We start from the raw sequence: 17730 nt of genomic DNA on the forward strand, positions 1-17730 counted from the left end.
GCTCTCAGTCAGATTCCACAACTCACTTGAATCACGCCCTTGCCACTCACAAAAGCCCTTCTCATTGCTTTTTGTATTTTAAATGCTCTGAAGCATCTCATGCTCCCTCCTCTAGCTTTCAAATTATCTCCATTTCAGCTGCTAAAATTGACAATATTGAGAGACAGCATCGACAGCAGGTTAATTTGTAAGGGTGTCTGGTTTTCTTTCTCCAAAAAAACAAAGCCCAGACTTTTCGCTTTCATTTCTCTGCTTCTGAACTCTTGTGTGTTTGATCTTTTTGGTGAGGAACCTTCCTCCATTTCCCAATCACTGTGACTAATTTCCTTCAAATAGCAATGCCCTGGTACTCTCCCTATCCACTCCCCCCTCAGAGTAATCATTGCCCTCCTGATGAATATGTGAAAATAGTCTTTTCATTTAGTTCTTCAAAGCCATAGTTCCTTCCTGTCCTCAGGTTTTGAGATCAGTAACTACCATCATTTAGCCTTGTGCTCAATACGTCTTCATTTATCAACACTCTTGATCCCATCAGCTCCTTTGGCCTCAGGGAGAAGTCCAGATGATTGCTTCAATGCACTGCTTAATTAGTACTCAGATCCGTTTGCATTTCCTAACTAGAATCAGAGACATGGGTCGAACTAAATTCTTTAGGCAAGGAAGATCTCATACTTGTCACTGAAATAAATTAAAACGCTACAATGGTGATAGGGGACATGATAAGTAAAATAGGCCAACAGTTAAGAAATGAGCCAGAAAACAGTGGCTTCAGCATAATTAGGTTTTCAGAGCAAAAAGGTGCTCCTGAAATGCAGCATTGGACTGTGCAGAACAAGGATGGGTTGATCTCCCCATTGGGAGGAGCTGCCAAGGTTGTGGAATAGGATCCAATATTCTGAGACTACCTTGGGTATTCCTTTAGGTCAGGGTTGAGATTAAAAAATGAATCACAAATGGAAGATCATAGAAATGAAATCTATATACATGATCACAGTTAGTACCTCAAATGGGTAACTGACATCATGAGTGCTATGGACAAGACCCCCTCAAATTATTTTGAGAAGATAGCCTAGACTCTAACCTTTGCTTATTTTAAAGGTAAGTGTGAGGTATTGTGTTCCAGATGCAATTCAGTCAGGCATACTACTTGATGTTAAGCAAAACGCAATGTATTGAAACACTATAGTTAAAATACAACAAATGAGAGATGGATTTGGAATACCGTGGCTCTACTGGAAAACTTAACAGAACAATAGATGCAGTAACTATTATTAGTGAACTGTTCGAATACAGTAACAACTCAAAAACAGACTCTTGAAAAAAGGTAAATTCAGAAAGCAGATTGTCTCACATGCAGTTCTCCAATGTGTGTGTGTGTGAGAGAGAGAGAGAGAGAGAGAGAGAGCAGGCTGCTTCAATTGTTCCAACTTTTAAAAAAATACCCAAAGCCTCACAAGTTATTTACTTTACTGGCTTTCCAACTAGACAACTCCGTGACTACCTGATCAGGTCCATGCCCCTCATCAAACGACCCTCACATCCTGGCATCGTCCCCAGCCACAGCAGGAAGTGCAAAACCTGCACCACACCTCCTCCCTCACCTCCATCCGAGGCCCCAAAGGAGCCTTCCACATCCATCAAGATTTTACTTGCACACCCACCAATATCATTTATTGTATCCGCTGCTCCTGGTGCGGTCTCCTCTATGTTGGGGAGACTGGACGCCTCCTCGCAGAGCACTTCAGGGAACATCTCCGGGACACCTGCACCAATCAACCCAACCGCCCCTGGCTCAACACTTCAGCTCCTCCTCCCACTCTGCCGAGAACACGTAGATCCTGGGCCTCCACCATCGCTGCTCCCTCACCACCCAATGCCTGGAGGAAGAATGCCTCATCTTCCACCTCAGAACACTTCAACCCCAGGGCTTCAATGTGGACTTCACCAGTTTCCTCATTTCCTCTCCCCCCACTTTACCCCAGTTCCAGCCTTCCAGCTCTGCACTGTCCTCATGACCTGTCCTACCTGCCAATCTCCCTTCCCACCGATCCGCTCCATACTCCCTTTTCCAGCACCACCCTGATCTAAACTCTGGTTTCCAGCATCTGCAGTCCTCACTTTTGCCGAGCTCAGTATCTCTGTTGCAATACCTCTCTTTAAAAAAAAATGACAAAATAACCTCTTAAAGTCACTGCTTCACGAGATGTGCACTGCTTATCAGGATATATATGAGTGCTCCTTGGGGAGATAACAATTTCTAAATCTTCAGTGGTAGGCTCTTGGAAGCTGAACAGCAATGTGTATGTATGTGTAAATGTAGCCCAAGGTCTCAGAAGGTCTCCCTTGTAACCCGGGTGAGGTGTAACCAGTTATGACGTACTAGAAATAAGCCTTCACTATTTATCAAGACCATGACTCCATCCTGCCAAACATTTCAAGTGGGCCCTCTTTTCCACTTAGTAAATTATACCAGTGCCAATAAGGAGGACTGATAGCAATGCACCTGCCCAACAAATCTCAGACAGTACCAATGGCTACAACCACAATAAACAGGACACCTGAGCGAATAAAAGACAGGAGGGAGTACTCATTCCTCAGTTATACAAGTCATAAGGGAGGGCGATGACGTTAGGATGCAAATCAGTTATAATCTCATGGAGTGACGGAATACATTCTCAGAGCTGAATGACCTAGCCTTGTTGTTTTCCACACCGGAACAGACATAAACACAAAGGAGAGATAGCTTCAAGATTAACTGCGATGTGACTCTTGCGACATTCCCCTCCACCCTAACTCATCAGAAATCCAAATGGCATTCAGTGGCAAGATGCCACATTTACACCGGATGAAGTGCCAGATGGTTGGCAACACTCTCAGAGTCATTTGCCAGCAGGAGATGAACATGTTCAGGAGAAACTATGATGAGAAACATAGGTTAGGTAATCACAGAGGTATCACTGACCAACTGAGCTTCTCTGAGAAACCCTCCAGGGCCCTACTGTTCAAGATGCTCGGAAATAATCAGGCAGCAAATGTTTCTGATGATATCATTAGATGCCAAACATTCAGAGAATACTGAATGGGCTACCGAAGAATTATGTCAAGTATGTTTGCACACAATCGACAAACTCACATAGAGCATGGGTGATGTGTTGTAATTGAAGTCCTTTGGGATGTTAAGTGAGCAAATGTATGATTCAGAACGGCATTACTATAAATTTAAAGTATTTATAGTGCTTGCTTGACATCATATTTCATCCCAAAATTGACTTTAGAGTTTATTTTCTCCACTTCTTTTTTCTCCAATTTTTCCTCCTTAGAACTCAACTTCACAGACAACAATATATTATGGACTTATAGGACATCCTCAAACGAAGGAAAAAGGATACCATTGTGTATTGACCACTAGCAGGTCAGGAAATTGGACAGGATATAAAACAGCACAGAATGACTAAAAGGTTAATACGGAGGGAAAATTTAGTGTCCAAGAGAATGCTGGATTGAAACAACGAAGAACAGAAAATAAAACATTCCATAGGTATTTTCAAAAAGAAATGAGTTAACAAAGTATGCGTTGAGCTGATAGAAAGTGAGTCTGAGGAATGGAGAGAAGGAAATGGTAGGGAAGTTGAACGAGCATTTTGCACAACTCTTCACCATGCAGGATGTAAGTAATGTCCCGGATACAAATCAAGGAAATAAAGAAAATTACAATCACCAGGGAAATGGTATTGAAACAAATGGTACGAGGGGTTGGTTAGCTCAGTTGGCTGGACAGTCGGTTTGCAAAGCAGAGTGATGCCAATAACACGGATTCAATTCCCGTATAGGCTGCAATCACAATGAAGGTCTCACCTTCTTGAACTCACCTCTTACCTGATGCGTGGTGACCCTCAGGTTAAATGACCACCAGTGTCTATCTCAGACAGCAGACTTACGGTCATCTGGAAATATGGTAGCATTACTTTTCCTTACTGAACAAACTGTGGTAGATAGGGGCCCAAATGTCCCTGGGTATTGATCAAGGGATCTTGATCTATTGGACCAATGGGTTGAGAAATGGCAGATGGAGTTTTGTTTAAATAAGTGTGAAGGTAATCACAGTGGTATCACTGACCAACCAAGCTTCTCTGAGAAACCCTCAAGGCCCCCTGGTAAAACAAGAGCATTTTGATAAAACAAACAAGGGCAGGACTTATACAGTTAATGGTTGGTCCTTGGGTAGCGTTGTTGAACAGGGAGACCTAAGGGTTCCTGTACATTGTGCTTTGAATGTAGCATCACAGGTGGACAGGGTGGTTAAGAAGGCATTTAGCACACCTGCCTTCATTGCTCAGACCAGTGGGTGGAGGAGTTGGCACATCATGTTGAGGTTGTACAGGATGTTTGGAGTACTGTGTACAGTTCTGGTCACCTGCTGTAGGAATGGTCCTATTAAATTGGAGAGGATTCAAAAATGATTTACCAGGATTTTGCCAGAACCAGAGGGTTTGAGTTATAAGGAGAGTCTAGATAAGTTTGGACTTTGTTCACTGGATTGTAGGAGGTTGACGGGTGACCTTATAGAGGTTTATAAAATCATGAAGGTTACAGATCAGATGAACAGCAAAGGTAATTTACCTAAGGTGGGGGAGTTCAAAATTATGGGGCATATTTTTAAGGTGAGAGGCGAAAGATTTAAAAGGGACCTGAGGGACAACATTTCCACATAGAGAGTGGTTTGCATTTGGAATGACCTGCCAGAGGAAGTGGTAGATTCTGTTACAGTTACAACGTTTAAAATACTTTTAGACGGGACATGAATAGGAAAGGTTTAGAGGGACATGGGCCAAACGCAGGCAAGTGGGACTAGTTTAATTTGGGAAACTCAGTCGGCATAGCCAAGTTAGACCAAAGGGTCTGTTTCCACGCTGTATGTCATAAAGTCACAGAGTCATTTGATAAGGCGCTACATCAAAGGTTATTGCAGGGAAAAATGACATGGTGTAGGGGTAATATACAGTAGCGAACCCGTCCATGCCGACCAGATATCCCACCCCAATATAGTCCCACCTGCCAGCACCCGGCCCATATCCCTCCAAACCCTTCATATTCATATACCCAACCAAATGCCTCTTAAATGTTGCAATTGAACTAATAATTTTGTAAACCTCTACAAGGTCACCCCTCAGTCTCCGATGCTCCAGGGAAAACAGCCCTAGCCTGTTCAGCCTCTCCCTATAGCTCAAATCCTCCAACCCTGGCAACATTGTGACCCCAATACTCTATAAAACCTCCTAGATTTGGAAGATAGCATTTGCAAAAAGGAAGACACTTAGAATCCAGGAAACTATGGGCCATTCATCTTAATTTCTATTACGGGAAAGATTTTAGAAGATATTATTAATGACATTAAACTTAGGCAAAAAGTCAAGGAGATCAGGCAGTCAATATGGATTAGTGTTTAGCCGATTCATTAGTGTTCTTTAGAACCAGTGCATGTTTTGTATTTAGATTTCCAGAAGGCATTTGATAAGGCGCTACATCAAAGGTTATTGCAGGGAAAAATGACATGGTGTAGGGGTAATATACAGTAGCGCCTCGACATACGAACGACCCCGTTCACGAGCAAATCAGTTTACGAACAGGATTATACGTAAAATTTTGCTTCAATGTACTTACGAAATTCAAGGTACGAACGAAGGTACGAACACAAAAAGCCCATGTGCGACCACATGGTTTCATTGTTCTGCTTTGCCACGCGCTTGTTGAACGCAAAAGCTCTTGGGCCCCGCGTGATCTCATTCAGTTCGTCTTTGGCGCGTGCGCTGTGAACAGCCGTCCAAGCATTCTTACGCTATCCGAGCAATGGGAAAAATTGATTCAGTTCGCAAACTTTTCGGATTAAGTTCGTAAGTCGAGGCGCGACTGGATTGGCACATATCGAAGGCTGGCCAATTAACAGGAAACAGAAACTGTGCATAAGTGGGCTATTTTCTAGTTGGCAAGGTGGAATGAGTGGTGTTCCACATGAATTAATGGTGGGCTCTCAACTATTTACAATTTACACAAATAACTTGAATGAAAGGACTGAAGGTACAGTTGCCAAATTTGCTGAGGACAAAGCTAGGTCAAAAAAGGGACATGAGAAAGGAATACAAGGACTACAAAAGAATATAACAGGGCCATGTGAGTTATCAAAGATTTGAAAAAAAGTAAAATGTTGGAAAATGTAAAATTGTCTATTTTGGTAGGAAGAACAAAAAAGAAACATTATCTAAACAGAGAGAAATTGCAGAGCTCTGAGATGCAGAAGGATCTGAGTGTCCTGGTGCATGAATCACAAGAGGTTAGAATGCAGGTACACCAAGTAATTAGGTAAGCAAATAATGTTATAATTTATTGTAAGGGGAATTTAATACAGAAATAAGTAGGTTATATTTCAATCATGTGGGTTACTGGTGAAACTATATGAGGAGTACTGTGCATAGTATTGGTCACCATATTTAAGGAAAGGCATGAATGCATTGGAAGCAGTTCACAGAATGTTTACTAGCCTATTACATGGAATGGACAGGTTTTGTTGTTATGGAGAATCTAGACTGAGGGGTCAGTGCTTAAAGTGGGCGGCACGGTGGCACAGTGGTTAGCACTGCTGCCTCACAGCGCCAGAGACCCGGGTTCAATTCCCACCTCAGGCGACTGACTGTGTGGAGTTTGCACATTCTCCCTGTGTCTGCGTGGGTTTCCTCCGGGTGCTCCGGTTTCCTCCCACAGTCCAAAGATGTGCAGGGTCAGGTGAATTGGCCATGCTAAATTGTCCGTAGTGTTAGATAAGGGGTAAATGTAGGGGTATGGGTGGGTTGCGCTTCGGCGGATCGGTGTGGACTTGTTGGGCCGAAGGGCCTGTTTCCACACTGTAAAGTAATCTAATCTAATCTAATCTAATCTAAAAAAAAACCGAAGGAATTACAAAGTTAACAAAGAGCTGAGCAACATCTTTTGTCACAGAGGATCATACACTTTTGGAACTCCCTTACTGAGAGGGCGAGTCCCTGAATATTTTTAAACCAGGTCAAGTTCAATTATTGTTGAGCAAAAAGATGCAGTCTTATGGGGGGGGAGTTGATGGGAACATGGATTGAATCAGATCAGCCAGAATGTTATTGAATAGGGGAGCAAGCTTGAGGGGCTGACTGACCTACTCCTGCTCCTAATCAGTACATTCACGTGAATGGAAGGAGAAAAAAAATCAAAAACAGTCTTCGTGACATATTTATTGCTGCTGTATTCCCATCTCACTACAGCCTGTGTTGAATTCTTAACCTTTAAAATCAATCAAATTATGAGCTCCTAAATGGTACAATAATAGACTAAAAAGCAATGAATGCACACTATCAAATTCACAATTAGCTCCAATTACTCAACTTACATTAATAAAATATATTGATGACTGCAGCAAATTTTAATGCAATGAAGCTTTCCGTTAAAACAAAATTCAGTGACAATTAACGTTAACACTCTCCTTTTAAAATATGGCATAAATTATCACTGGTTCAGCTTTCAAAATCCCTTATGAAAGCATTTTCTGACAAATATTTTAACACTATTAATCTGCGTAAGGTTCAGTGCACGTTAATGGGCTCCCTGACACTAAAACAGAACAAGAACTAGTGCACACAAAGATCTCAATCACCCTCAAGAAGTTTGCACTATCCTGCTCATTACTTTATTAAAATCTTATCTAATTTATATTGTTCAATCCTCATTGTCACAAATCTCATCTCAGCTGCTGAAAAATTCTAAAACTTTTGAGCTGCGCCTGCATTCCAAGATAATGGCTACATAGTTGCGATGCAAATGCTATTAACCACTTCAGAGAGTCTGCGTTGCTGTGGCAACGTGCACTTTTACAAGCATGTTGTAATTAGGAGCTATGGGCAATAATGGTAAAGACTCTCAATACTCTTTCCTTCATGTGACTGACCAGGGATCTCTCCTGCTTGTCATTGGTGTGTGTTAAAGGAACTTACAGGTTGATGCACACCCTGTTTGGCAGCGTACTGAGGGTGCTTTCCTTGGTCATCGAGTCCTGAGGCTGGGACTCAAAAGGCACTGTGCAAAATACAGCAAAAGAAAAATCAAATCTGCCCAACATTCCAAAACATCAAGTGGTTCATATGTGGAATGGACTTCCAGAGGCAGTGGTCGATGCGGGTACAGTTATAACTGAATAACAACATGAATAAGAAACATTTGAAAGGATATATTGCAGACTAAGCGCAGGCAGGTGGGACTAGGTTGGGATTATAGTCAGCATGGATGAGTTGGACTGAAGGGTCTGTTTCCATGCTCTATTACTCTTTGATTTCATATGATGAATTACTTAGATTACTTTCACGTTTAGTAGTTAATATCACAATTGTTTTTACAAAATTGGATGCACAGAGTCAAAGAGATGTACAGCATGGAAACAGACTTATCAGTCCAAGTCATCCACGTTGACCAGATATCCTAATTTAATCATTTACCAGCATTTAGCCTATATTCCTCTAAAGCCTTCCTATTTATATTCCCATCCAGATGCCTTGTAAATGCTGTATTGGATCTGCCTCCTCCACTTCCTCTGGGAGCTCATTCCGTACACACATCACCCTCTGTGTGAAATGCTGCCCTTTAGGTCCCTTTTAAATCTTTCACCTCTCATCTTAAATCTCTGCCCTCTAGTCTTCTCCCATCCTGGGGAAAAGATCTTGTCTATTTACCCTATCCATTCCCCTCATGACTTTATAAATCTCTATAAGGTCACCCCTCAGCCTCCACGTTGCAGGATAAATAGCCCAAGCCTATTCAGCTTCTCCCTATAGCTCAAATCTTTCAACCTTGGCAACAACTTTGCAAGTCTTTTCTGAACCCTTTCATGTTTTGCAACATCCTTCCTAAGCAGGGAGACCAGAATTGAATGCAGTATTCCAAAAGTGGCCTAACTAATGTCTTGTACAGCTGCAACATAACCTCCCAGCTCCTATACACAATACTCTGGCCAATAACGGAAAGTATACCAAATGCCTTCTTCACTATGCTATCTACCTGCGACTCCACTTTCAAGGTAATATGAACCTGTACTCCAAGGTCTCTTTGTTCAGCAACACTCCTCATGACCTTACCATTAAGTGTAAACGTCCTGCCCTGATTAGCCTTTCCAAAATGTAGTACCTCACATTTATTTAAATTAAACTGCATCTGCCATTCCTTGGTCCACTGGCCCATCTGATCAAGATTCTGTTGTACTCTTGAGGTAACCTTCTTCACCATCCACTACACCTCCAATTCTGACATCGTCTGCAAACGTACTAATCATACCTCCTAAGTTCACATCCAAATCACTTATATAAATGACGAAAAGCAGTGGACCCAGGACCAATTCCTGTGGCAGACCATTGGTCATAGACCTTCAGTCTGAAAAGCAACCCTCCACCATCACCCTCTGTCTTCTACCTTCGAACCAGTTCCGCATTCAAATGGCTAGTTCTCCCTGCATGCCATGTGATATAACCTTGTTAACCAGTCTACCATGAGGAACCTTGTCGAATGCCTTACTGAAGTCTATGTAGATCACGACCACCGCTCTGCCCTCAACAATCCTCTTTGTTACTTCTTCAAAAAACTTAATTAACACATCTGCACTTTTCTCTGAGACTAGCATGAGGGAACTGAGAATGAGGGTTTCCCTTTTAAGACAGAGAACAAAGTTTTTTTTCACTCAGAGGATGGTTGGAGCATGGGATTCTCATCCCTAAGGTACTAGCAATTGGGTCTTTAAATTTAATGAAAGCTGATATGGACATAAACAAGGGAGTCAAGGGTTAAGGGAGAACAGATAGCAAAGTAGGGAGAAGACCACAATCAGGTCAACCAGATCTTCTTGAATGGCACGGCAGGACCATAGGGCCAAATGGCCTGCTCCTCTTGCCAAGTCTTACGATCACAAAGTTAACTGTCATTTGTCGTAAACAGTCAGAATGATTTTTTCACAGTTTAATTTGTGAACTTGTGGAAAATATTGAGCTAAATTTAACAACGGGCAGGGAGGGGGTTAGAAAGTATCTAAGGCAAACAGTGTTCATGGCTCACTGGTTCCCAGTCTGACAGTACCCTCAATTTTAAAATGTTCTTTCTTGTTTTCAAATCCCTTCATACCCTCTGTAACCACCTCCAGACTTCAAACTCCTCATCAGAAACACCATTCTGATTTCTTGCCTCACCCCAATATGAATTGCTGCAATAATGATGGACATGGCTTCAGCTGCTTTGGGCCAACTCTCTCACCCCCTACTCCAACATCTAGAGGTTATCTCCCTAAATCTCTCCGCCATTCTTTCCTCCTTTAAGACACAGCTTAAGAGTTTGGTGTATGGTGCTGCTTGCAAAACCTCATCTCACTGTGACCAAATTTTGAGACCCGTAAATTGCCAAGAGTGAGAAATGAGAGATCTGAGGGGAGTGGGTTCTGAGAGCAGAACCCAGATAAAGGGGGAACATGGCTGTTCTAACTCTGTCACAGTCCCAAAATAATCATGATGTTAACCTCATGACCCCAAAATTTGGTTGGAGACCCCACTTGGGGAATCTACAGACCAGGTTTTGAGTCATCGTCCTAATATCTCCTTATGAAGCTCGGTGTCAAATTTTGTTTCAATGTTTTCCTGAGAAAGGACCTTGCATAAACTGTTAAGGTACTGCATAAATGTAAGCTGTTGTGAAATATAGAACTGGAATGGGCCCTTCGGCCCACAATGCTGTGCCAAACATTACACTAAATTAAACTAATCCCTTCTGCTTGCCCTTGGTCCCTATCCCTTCATTCCTTGCATATTCATGTGCTTATCGAGAAGTCCCTTAAACAGCCCTATTTTTCCTGCTTCCACCACCACTGCTGGCAACGTGTTCCAGACTCCTATAATTCTCTGTGGAAAAAAACTTGCCCCTCACATCTGCTTTGAACTTTCCCCCATTCTCACCATTACGGTTTATTTCAGATCAGAAGATATCATGATAGTTGCATGTGTCAGACATTTGTTTGCACTTTTCACAAAGGGTCAGTTCAACTAAAATGCTGAAGAATGTGATCAAAAGGCCACTGTCTTGTGGGTTAATACTAACAGTAATGACCAGGGAAAGAGGGGTGAAGTTTAACTGGGTGCCAATTTCCTCTCAAGCATAGGGCATGAAGATAGGTCTTCCTTTTCTGTTAGGGTGGAGGACACAAACTAGCAGAGGTCCTACCCTTCTCCAAATGTACCATGTGGTGGACATCTCTGCTCTCATACCAGAAAATTGCTGACAAGCAAGTGAAATTACAGGCATTGCAATTCGTGCAGCACTATGTACATAATTAATGAACTTTAATAAAGAAAGCTACAGATTTTACATAATCTGACAGATTGCAGGATTCTTTAGATATGGGACCGCATGCAAATTCTGTTGGTCAAAATCCAGCCAGAATTCCTCCTCCAAATACATGTAACTTGCAACCAAGAGAACAGAGCAGATATAGCTTCATTATCTAAAAGGACAGAAAGAATAGGCTTACTGGACTGAAGGTCTGACACGGAATACAACTCTTCTGAGGGACAGGGCAATCCAGTCAGCTGCAGAATAAAAATAGTGTTATTATGACAGCCACCACCAGACACACACACACACAACATATCAGTTGTCCCCCCACCCCTCTCTACAGACTTACTCTCTCCAAGTTTGCAAGCCCTCCTGGAATGTCCAATTTTCACAACAGAGCGTCAACAGTGATTGCCAATGTACAGGTTAGAAATAGGGAGGGCATTGCAGCCACTTGGTCTCCCTCGCTTCAGCTTCAAAACTTCACTGGAGAAGGAAAGGAGCTGGGCAGGATAAACCAGGGCGTGAGAGGACTAAGTTAGGGAGTGCTCATTAGACTCAGCTGGAAGTGCCACATTTTATCAAGAATGCGAAGGCACCGAAGACAGTGAAGAACCGATGAGCAAGAACAGCTGAGATAATTAGAGAAGTTGGGACTGCTTTTCTTAAACAGGAGAAGGCTAAGAGGAAATTTGATGGAGGTTTCAAAATCATAAGAGATCTGCACAGAGTAACTGGGGAGGGACAGCTCCTGCTCATAAAACAACCAGGAACAAAGGGACCCAGATTTAAAATTATTTGCAAAAGTATTAACACAAGACATGAGAAAATATTTTTGACTCGGCGCATAGTTAGGGACTGGGATGTATGGTGGAGACATTTTCATTTAAAGTATGAGATGACTATTTGAATATAAACAATGTGCATGGTTTTCAGGAAAGGCAGGAGATTGCCACAGAATTGTAATGTTCATTCGAGAAACTGGCGAGACAAAATAGGCAGAATGGCCACCTTCTGCACTATAATAATTGTGGGACTGATATTAAACAGAGTCTCTACCTCCCTAATCAGAGTGGATATGAAAGCTCCATTTCGCTGATTTTGTTGAAAAGTACAGGCGTTCTTATTGGTTTTTAGCCAATGTTGATCACTCAACTAATATCACAAGCATGGATTACCTGACATTCTCACTGTGATGTTTGTTGGAGCTTGCTCTGTGAAACTCTGGCTGCCATATTTCTGACATTACAAGTGACACCATTTCACCATTGGCTGTAAACCACTATGGGGCGACCTAAGGTATTGGAAAACACCATGCAAATACAAGCCTTTCTTTCCTTCTTTCATCCACAAGTTTTCTCTAAGACCCTCTTTGAATATCACCACAGAATCTCTACAGTATGGAAGCAGGCCATTTGGCCCAATGAGACCACACTGACCCTCCGAATAGTATCCCACCCAGACCCATACTCCTACCCTATCTCTGTAACCCTGCATTTCCCATGGCTAACCCACCTAACCTGCTCATCCCTGGACACTCTGGGCAATTTAGCATGGCCAATCCATCTAACCTGCACATCTTTGGACTGTGGGAGGTAACCAGAGAGCCCAGAGGAAACTCGCCCATCATGAAGGGAATGCGCAAACTCCACACAGACTGTAGCCTGAGGGTGGAATTGAACCCAGGCCCTTCACGCTGTGAGGCAGCAGTGCTAACCACTAAGCCACCCTGCTGCCAACCATGGATCTACTGCAGCCACCTGGACAGACTGACACTGCCTTGTACGATCTAAAGGAGGGCACCTCCAACCATGATGCACTTCCTTAGTCCTACATTCCAGTCTCTGCCTCGAGTGGGGACTTGAATCTACTAAACTCTGACGCAGAAATGAGCATGCTTTCCTTTGCTGCCACAGAGCGAAACATCCCCATTTAGAAAACAAATGTTTCAGCCATTTCACTGCAAACAAGAAAATGGGTTTTAATAGTTGGTGGGTTCTAGCTCAATTATAATTAAGGCTGAAATGTCCTTGAAGAATATTAATCTTTCAGCTACACTAATTATCTTCTCTGTTTGATTCGGTTTTCTGCATAGATTAAAAAAGTATATGTTTGCACTTGAAGAGGTGAGATCATTCTGATCAATGAGGACAATTAATCTACAAAAAACCCTGTTCCTTCAGCACTTGCCATTTCATTTTGTATGTACTAATGTACACTGATTGCACTGAGGAATTCGAAAGACAAATCTACAATTTGCCTTTTCTTACGACTGAAGGTAACAAAAATTATATCGGGTGGTGTGCAATAGAGCTGTCAGTGATTACTACAGAGAAGAGTGATCTTACAAAATGAGAAATCATCATCTATTGCTATCATGCTAATATTTAAGTTCTTGTTCCAATTTCCATGCGTTCAGGAGACAGACATTAGTGGTCAGCCCAATATTCACGCAAACAATAATCTATAAGGGGGTCAGTAAAGCAATGAAATGATGACAGTTAGGAACATTTTAACTGGCATATTTTGGTGTCTCTCCTTCTAGCATTTGAAGGTCACTGGGTTTAGTCTGAAGGATGTCTCTGTACATTTGGAAATTGCGCTGTCATAAAAAGTGATGACGTGTATATAAGTGCGGAACTGTGGACACATATGTTGGAATGAGAGCATGTATGACAAAGAAAGTATTGTATTTTGGTCGCATGACCATCAAAGAGCACCCTACAGACAATGGAGACTTTGCACTATCATCACTCCTGTGATGTCGGAAAAATGGTTAGCCAGTTTGTGTGGTTGCATGAACAGTAATCTAATAATGATCAGATTATTTGTTTTGTGATGTTAAGTGAAGCATAGACATTGGCCAAGACTCCAGGGATAATTCCCCTGCTCTACTTAGAAATAGTGCCACGGCCTGATTTACATCATCCAGGATGGCAAATGGAGCCTTGGTTTGATGCCTCATCTGAAAAGCAGCACTTTCAACAATACAGCACTTCCTCACTACCATTCAGGAGTCAGTCAAGATACTTCTGCTTAAGTCTTGGTCTGGAACTTGAACTTATTACCTTAAGAGTTTGAGGCAACAATGCTACCAAATGAGCCACCAAATTAGCAGTCAGTTTGGTTTCGATACATGTTCACAGCTTCTAAAATCTACTGTGATTATCCACATTATTTCTAGGACGTTAAGGTTTTCTTGGCATGTTTTGACCAGTATTGCACAAGTGTGATTCGATCAGAATATTTCCTGGTCTTTTACTTCAACTTGCACTTGATTATTTAAAGGGGGGTGAAGGGGGCGAGGGTACTATTATTACAGTGATTTTGCAGGAGGATCAGATCATAGCGTTTCAACATTACTCGCCATATAAATTTTATTTTAACGTTGTCATGATTTTACATTCTCTCCTGGTTTCAATCAAGCCACTGTGAATAATTGCCAATTGGGCACCTGAGAAGTAAAATCAAAATGTAATTACAAAAACAGTAAGGTGCAATTTTCTCCTCTCTCTGGTGGTGAGCTTGGAGGAAGAAAGAGCATGAAACTAAGAAAGGTGTCGCAGTACCAGGTGCTCATCATCCATCGTCTCCACCAAAATCTGGGATGGGAAGGCCCATAATTGACCAGCTCACCTCACTGCCAATTGAGACCTTTGAGTGCCACAGAAGTTCTCAAAGGCCTCGTCTGCATAGCCAGCTTATCACCTCCAGTGGGAGGTATGGGGTTTGGAAGAGTAGGGGGTGATCGGCCAAAAGGACGCGGCACTTGAGCTTCCAACCATGGTCCCTGATTCCAGGTAAAGGCCTTTCGATGACCTTATTACTGCTCAATTGGCAGGGCGAGCCTTCCCGTAAAGAGAAACCACAGTTCCTTTGCCAGCTCGTTAGCCCACAGGCTGGACCCCTCCCCCCGACACCTCAATAAGATTCTGCCTAATACTCCCCACTTACAGGGAAGCTGTAAAACATAATGTGTTTCGTACGAATATCTCTTTGCAATGCAAGTACAGGTGAAGGGAATAACGCAAAGTTTGTTCACTGTCTCACTGCCAGGGATGATTTGAAATGGAGGCACAATTAAGAGGGGCAAGGAGCAATATCAGCCAAGGATTAAAGGTTAATGAGACATGGCTGGAAAATGGCTCACTGCTCTTACATTTGCAATTACATTTATAAAATGTGCCAAATTCCTTTATCATATTAAACTCAACCAAATTCTATAACAATAGGAAACTGAGCCATCAATAGTTGATCTATATATTAACCTACCAGTTTGAAGATTATCCTTGCCACAAGCCTGGTCATATCAGTTGGAACTTTCGGATAGATACTTCGCAAACATTTACATTCACGCTTGTGGTCCAGCCAAGCTAGTTTCTAAAGCGAAAAGAAAACACTTTTAACTGAGGATTAACTGGACAAATAATTGCCGATCACTGTAAATCAAACATCGGCAGACAACTCACTACATCCATATGGAGAAAATCATACTGAGAATTCCTATAGGTGAGTGACACCCAGGTGTGGAAGGATCAGTGGCAAGTAGCAGTCGAGCCACACAAGTGTCAGACAATGATTATTTCCAACAAGGGAGAATCAACCATTGTCCCCATAATCTTCAATTGGAATGACAAATTTTACCTGAATTACACAATTACTGCTCACCATCACCATCTCCGGGGCAATCAGTGATGGGAAATAAATGCTGGCCCAACCAGCAACTCCCGTATCTTGTGAATGAATCAAAAGAAAATGGTAAGCACGCCCCCATCCCTTTACAGGACTGACTAAAATCATTGGAGAGGAGAGAAAGAGCAGACTAAACTCAAGATAAATAATTTGAAGGGCAAATGTTGGGGGATAGTAGGACTATTCCGAGTTGCTTTTCTCGAGACCTGGCAGTGCCATGATGGATGGAACAAGCTCCATTTGAAAGAAATGTCCTTATTTTAGAGGAGCTTAACATGGTGATCCATCCCAAAGCATTTCCCAGGAGTGTTACTGAACAAAATTTGACCTAAGGGGGCCTTGGGCAAAGAGGTAGGCTATTGTGAGGGGAGGGCTGGGGGATACTCAGCAAAGAAATTAAGATGCTGAGTTCCAAGGGTCCCCTCAGTGTGTTAAACAAGTGCAACAGATTCAAACAACATCCAAAATTAAAGGAAATGTGGTAGAGGGGAAACAGAAACTCTAATGGGGCACTGTAAAATCCTAAGAGAGACAATCACAACATTAAAGCACTAATTAAATTAATAGAGGAAAAGATTACAGCTCTACGCATGAAAACGTTTGCCAACACAATAAAATCAAAGACAATGGCTGCGGTTGACTGTCAATATATATCCCATCACATAGAGTCATATAGCACGAAAACAGACCCTTCAGTCCAACCAGTCCATGCTGAACATAATCCCAAATGAAACCAGTCCCACCTGCTGACTCCTGGCCCATATCCCTCCAAACCTTTCCGGTTCATGCACTTATCCAAATGTTTTTTTAAATGTTGTAATTGCGCCCACATCCACCACTTCCTCAGGGAGTTCATTCCACACATGAAAAACTCTATGTAAAAAATTTGCTCCTCACATTTTTTTTAAATCTCTCTCCTCTCACCTGAAAAATGTGCCCCCTTGTCTTGAAATTTTTCCATCCTAGGGAAAAGACATCTACCATTGTTGCACCAAAGCTGCCATAAAACCCACAAGTCTTTAAGAATTGGTTGAAAAAGAGAAAAATGGCAACAAGATGAAGACCTAAAAATAAAACTTGGCGCTTTACCTGCCTGGTAGACAACACGTTTAGGAAAGACAAATACTGTAAACTGGCAAGTCGATCTGTTTAAACACCAAGAAAGGTAAGGAGACTAAAATAGCAGCAGGTGGAATGAACTGCAAGTCAACAAACAAAAGAAAGCTGTCAAAAAATTTTAAATTTTAAACAAAGGTGAATTCAATTCCAGAACCACAATTGGGCAGAAAGAAAATTGGTCAGAAATTCATTCACTTAAATAAAAAAGACTTAAATTCATGCATCTTTCACCACCACTTAAGTACTACACAATTGTTCATGTTTTGATTTAGAAAATGCAAATCCTCAGAGCTAAGTGATAGTCTCCTCATTTGATGAATTAGAGGCAATTAGTCCTCCATTTATTCTGGAGAGGAGACATTCCTTAGTAACATGCAGCATTATCACAGGCACAGAAGTACTTTCACAATATGGTCATTGTTAGAATGTAGGCAAGGCAGCAGAAAATCTGCAAACATACAACAATGAGACAAGCAACCTCATAATCTGCATCGTTTTAAGGATACCCAGTGATCTTGCACCTAAGAGAGCTAAAAGCATCTC

The 17730-nt window shown here is 42.0% G+C and overlaps 1 protein-coding gene across 3 annotated transcripts in view; it reads right to left on the minus strand.

Annotated features, from left to right (window-relative positions):
* Positions 1-17730, minus strand: part of smyd3 (SET and MYND domain containing 3) — a 796202-nt gene that overhangs the window by 531866 nt on the left and 246606 nt on the right. For all 3 annotated transcript variants that reach the window (XM_043695426.1, XM_043695428.1, XM_043695427.1), the window contains exons 3-4: positions 15649-15756; positions 11573-11630 (exon numbers count right to left, since the gene is read on the minus strand). In XM_043695426.1, coding sequence (XP_043551361.1) covers positions 11573-11630; positions 15649-15756 — 166 coding nt within the window. The remainder of the gene's footprint in view (positions 1-11572; positions 11631-15648; positions 15757-17730) is intronic.

Source organism: Chiloscyllium plagiosum, chromosome 9 (assembly GCF_004010195.1).
Source record: "Chiloscyllium plagiosum isolate BGI_BamShark_2017 chromosome 9, ASM401019v2, whole genome shotgun sequence".
Classification (NCBI taxonomy): domain Eukaryota; kingdom Metazoa; phylum Chordata; class Chondrichthyes; order Orectolobiformes; family Hemiscylliidae; genus Chiloscyllium; species Chiloscyllium plagiosum.